General features: G+C 49.4%; 1 protein-coding gene across 1 annotated transcript; it reads left to right on the forward strand.

Annotated features, from left to right (window-relative positions):
* The first annotated feature begins 285 nt into the window (after positions 1-285).
* Positions 286-4031, forward strand: TMEM211 (transmembrane protein 211). The gene is made up of 3 exons (XM_043558080.1): positions 286-794; positions 1547-1685; positions 3769-4031. Exons 1-3 carry the CDS (start codon positions 594-596, stop codon positions 4029-4031), a joined length of 603 nt encoding a protein of 200 aa, XP_043414015.1. The 5' UTR covers positions 286-593.
* The last annotated feature ends 918 nt before the right edge of the window (positions 4032-4949 follow it).

Consider the following 4949-nt stretch of genomic DNA (forward strand, 5'->3'; position numbering starts at 1 on the left):
TAATGTCATTTACATAAGTGAAAAATACACACATGCTGAGCCATACCAATTTTGCAAAAATACCTCCAAACAAAAAGACACATTAAGTAATTACAATGGTCTGGGATTAGAAGGCATGAGCTAATGGGCAGGGTAGTTGCTGGAAACATAGTGTCTGTGTGTGATTTAGAAAAAGGTACCCACTCTGGGGAGAAGAAGCCCCTTGGGACAGTGCAAGACTTGATGGGTGGAGAGAATGAATGAATGACCAAATGAATGAACGAGAGAAACTTGCCTGGACCAGTGATGATGACGTCCCATGCAGAATGTGTGTGTTCAAAGTTCTGTTTAAGCACTATTATTTATTCTAAGATTTGGGGCTATTCTACTTCCAGAACCTGTTAGCGCAAAGCCCTGTCCCCGCTCCCCAGATATTAACACCTCCCATTGCATCACGAGGCCAAAAGGAGGCTGATGACCTGCCTGGGGTCTGAACACAGGACCAGGTCCCTGACTTGGGGAGCGGGAGACCCTCCCCAGCCCATTTCTCTCCTTCCCGGCAGTCTCCACCACTAATCCTTGCCTGTTGCCTGCTAGGTCCTTGACACCCCCTGATGGCGGGCAGTGTGTGGGCATCCCTGGGACTCTCCCTTGCCTGCATCTCAGCCCTCAGCCTCAGCTCTCCCGTCTGGTTCCAGACCCCCACCTTCTCCTTTGGCGTCCTCACCTACTGCTCCTGGCCTCAGGGTAACGGCTGGAACCAGAGCTGTGGAACCTTCAGGTCCCTGGATGACATTCCTGACTTTGCCTGGAAGGTGAGACCTGGGCTCACCAATTCACCATCCAATCCACCAGAGCAACAACAACAAAAGCCAAGTTCTGGTTCCCACCGCCTACCCTACCCCACACTGAGCCTCTGACTCTGTAGGTATGGGGTAGAGTCTGGCTATCTGCATTTTAGCAAACATCCAGGATGATTCTGAAAGCAGCCCCATGTCCATTTAGTACCTTAGCACAAATTAGGAAAAGGTTCCCCTTCTTTGGGATACTATACTGCCATCTGCTGGAAAACAACTGTAATCAATATGCAAATGTATGATGATCCCACTGCGTCTCCAGGAGTTGTGCAGTGTACAACCTGCGCACACCTACGTGGCTACCCTCTAAGCGCTAAATTTAAAAACTGCAGCTAAGGTGTTGAAAGTCTCAGTTATGATGCATGTTACCAAATGGGTCAGGAATCCCAGTCCGGCACCTCTAAGGAACTTTTAATTACACTGGTGCCTCTCCTGGTGATCCTGTCATATAGCAGGTACTCAGTAAAGTGGGGCATGGTGGTTGTAAGTCTGGATTTTAATTCTGGCTCTACCACTTAATTCGCTATGTGCCCCGAGGCAAATGACTCCACCTCCTTGGACCTCGGTTTGTTTATATGTAAAATGGGGGGTGATAGTAGCACAGACCTCTTGGGGTTTTGAGGATTCAGTAGCTACCCAATAAGCAGAGACACCTGCACCTGCCCCTACCTGTCCCAGTCAACACTCTCCTTGCTCTTTCTTCCTGACAGGTCTCAGCTGCAATTCTCCTTGGAGGATGGCTCTTGTCGGCCTTCAGTGCAGTTCTCCTCCTGTCCTGGGCCCTGGCCCCCAAAGGGCTGTGTCTCAGAAGGGGCAGTGGCCCAATGCCAGGGGTGCAGGCAGCTGCAGGTAAATCCACTGGCACATCATAAGCATTCCAGACATGTTTGTGGAATGAATGAATCGGTGAATGAATGAACGAACCTGTGAGCAGAGTCTGGCCTCCTGTGTTGATTCTCAGAGATAAATCCTAGGATTATAGACTTCCTGGTCGTTGGCAAGCCAGAAATGGTGGGGAAGGAACAGCATACTTAACATCACCCTCTCCTGCCTTTAGCTAAACCCAGTCCTAATAGTCTGCCCCGCCCTTTGTTTCTCTCACATCCATCCACTTTGTATCATCTTACCAGGACCACCATACACAGTTGGGCAGGTTGTGCACTGCACAGCGGTGCCCAGCTGACGGCTGAGTGATGAAGAAATCTAGCCTATGTGCCACTTGCTACCCTCTGAAATTGCAGGGCTGCAGCTCCCCAGAAGGGTTGCTTTTCTCTAATTCATACATAGGCTTTGGATGGTCTAGCCCAGGCCTTCACTGCAACCCTCATTCAATTAATTCTCCACCATCTCTCACCTGGATTAGAGAGATAACCACCTCACATGTCTGTCTGCTGCCACCTTTGACCCCTAGAATCTGTCTGCTATGCTGGCCAAACAGGTCCTATTAAGACTGAAATCAGATCGGGCCCCTCAGACTGGCTTATCTACCCTCCAGTGACTTCCTGTTACACTTAGAGTAAAATCCACACTCCTCGTCATGGCCGGTGAGGCTCCGCCTGATTAAACCCTCATTCCCTCGCCAATCTCACCTGTTGCCCCTTCTGCCAGGCTCAACATGATCCAACCACATGGCTTGCTTTCTGTTGCTCAGATACACCATGCTTGTTCCGTCTGGAATTCTCGTTTCTCATATCTTACAGGTCTTGCTCCCCTACTCTGCTCAAATATCACGGCCTCAGTGAGGTCTTCTGTGACCCTAGGTACGGGAGCTCCCCTCTCCTGAGATTCTCCTACCTCATTCTTTGTTCTCTATGCTTCACAGCACTTACCGTATCTGCCTGCTTGATTATTGTTCATCTCTGTCCATTAGAATGTCAGCTACTTGAGGGCGAGGACATGTCTGCTTTGACATCGCCAGCACCTGGGACAGTGCTTTGCACACAATAGACATCCGCTAAGTATTTGTTGAGTCAATGGATGGAGCTATAGTCCTTGTCCTAGGCTTGCACAGGGTCTAGTGCGTGTGGGGCACACCAAGTGATTACAACTCAAGGGGTGTTTGACATAATAGGGTTGAGCGCAAGACACAAGGAAAAACTCCAGGAGGGTGGGGGGGGGGGGTGTACAGAAGTCTTCCCAGAAGAGAATCAGTTGAGCTGAGTCTGGAAGTACGAATGGGAGTTGGTCACATATAGAAGGGGATTCCAGGTAATGGAACACCAGAGGCAAAAGCATGGAGACAAGCAAGGCACGTTCACAGAACTGTAAGTAGACCAATGTGGCTGAAGAACAGCAAAGGAAGCTGGGGTCATGTGATTCTCCTGCTTTGGAAGGGCCTTGAAAGTGAGGAGGTGTCCAGCTCGTTTCCTTAGTATCATTAGTGCCCACTATAGCACCTGAAACAGTTTCGATGCATGAATGCATGCATGGATAGGTGGGTTGGTGAATTAACAAATGAGTGAGTGGGTAGGTGAAATTATGGGTGTATCCATGGATATATCAGTGGATGATGGATGGATGGATGGATGGATGATTGGGTGGGTGGATGGATGGGTGCATGGATGGATGGATAAATGGATGGATGGTTGGGTAGATGAATGGATGGATGGTTGGGTGGATAGATGGACAGATGATTAGGTGGGTGGATGGATGGGTGGGGTGCAGGTGGCTAAGTGGGCAGATGGCTAGATGGATGGATGAGCGAATGGATAGAGGGATGGAGAGATGAGTGGACAGGTGAGTAGTAGATGGACAGTTGGGTGGAAGGCTAGTTGAGTAATGGGTGGATAAAAGGAAAGGTGATGAATCAATATATAAGTGAATAGACTGATGGACGAGTGGGTGGATGGGAGGGTGGATCAGTGAGTCCAGGGATGGAGATTGGCCCAGAACCCCTTGACTGACACACTGGTGTTCTTTCCTGCCATTTTAGCCACTGCCACCATTGTGGGCCTGCTGGTTTTCCCCATCAGCCTGGACTCCCCATTTGCCAAGGAAGCCTGTGGAACCTCCTCCATGTACTACAGTGGCCAGTGCCAGCTAGGCTGGGGCTATGTGACTGCTATCTTCAGCGCAGTCCTGGCTAGCTTTCTGCCTATGATTGGGTGGCCCCGCATGACTCAGGTCCAGGGGAGGACCATCCTCTTCTCCAGTGACACTGAGAAAAGCATCCTCATGCCAGAAATGAACAAATAAAAATTTCCCAAGAGGAGAAAAAAAAAAAAGAGGACCCAGGACAATTCTGAGTCCAAGCTGTCCCTCAAATACATCTTTCAGGGGCACCTGGCTGGCTCAGTCGGTGGAGCATGCGACTCTCGATCTGGGGGTTGTGAGTTTGAGCCCTACGTTGTGTGTAGAGATTACTTAAAATTAAAAAAAAAAACCCAACTTTAAAAAATGCTGCATCTTTCAATAGACAGGCCTATTCTCCTTCTCTACCTTCCATCTTTATAACTCCTTTTTTCTTGGAGAATTTGAGAATTATTTCTTTTCTAATCAAATATTTAGTAAGTGCCCGTATGTATAAGAGTTTGTGCAAAAGTGTGTCCAGTGTTGGGGTGGGGATGAGGGGACGTGCCTCATCCCTCCCTGCAGACAGTCCCGCTGATATGGAGACTTTGCTCTTACTCAGGGAACATGAAGTCCTTCAGATCCTACTCCAACCTCTCTCTTGTGAAACACCCAACACCCCCGGGCCTCTCCCTCCACCATACTGAATTCTGGGCCCGTGGAAGGCCATTCACTCTTCCATCCTTTGCACACGCTCTGTCAGGGATGCTGGAGTCGACCTGTTGCTTCTGCCTACCATGACCCACTGCCCTTCTTTGGGAGTGGCACCCTAATCTTTCCTTGAGAGTTGACCCCCAGCAGCTCTCTGACTAGCCCATGTTTTTTGTTTGTTTTGAAATTTATTTTTATTTATTTTGAGAGAGTGTGTAAGCAGGGGAGGGGCAGAGAGAGAGGGAGAGAGAGAATCCCAGACAGGTTCCACACTCAGCACACAGCACAACTCAGGGCCCCATCCCACGACCGTGAGATCATGACCTGAGCCCATATCAAGATCCAGATGCTCAATCGACTGAGCCATCCAGGCACCCAGCTCATGTTTTAAGG

Source organism: Prionailurus bengalensis, chromosome D3 (genome assembly GCF_016509475.1).
Source record: "Prionailurus bengalensis isolate Pbe53 chromosome D3, Fcat_Pben_1.1_paternal_pri, whole genome shotgun sequence".
Taxonomy (NCBI): domain Eukaryota; kingdom Metazoa; phylum Chordata; class Mammalia; order Carnivora; family Felidae; genus Prionailurus; species Prionailurus bengalensis.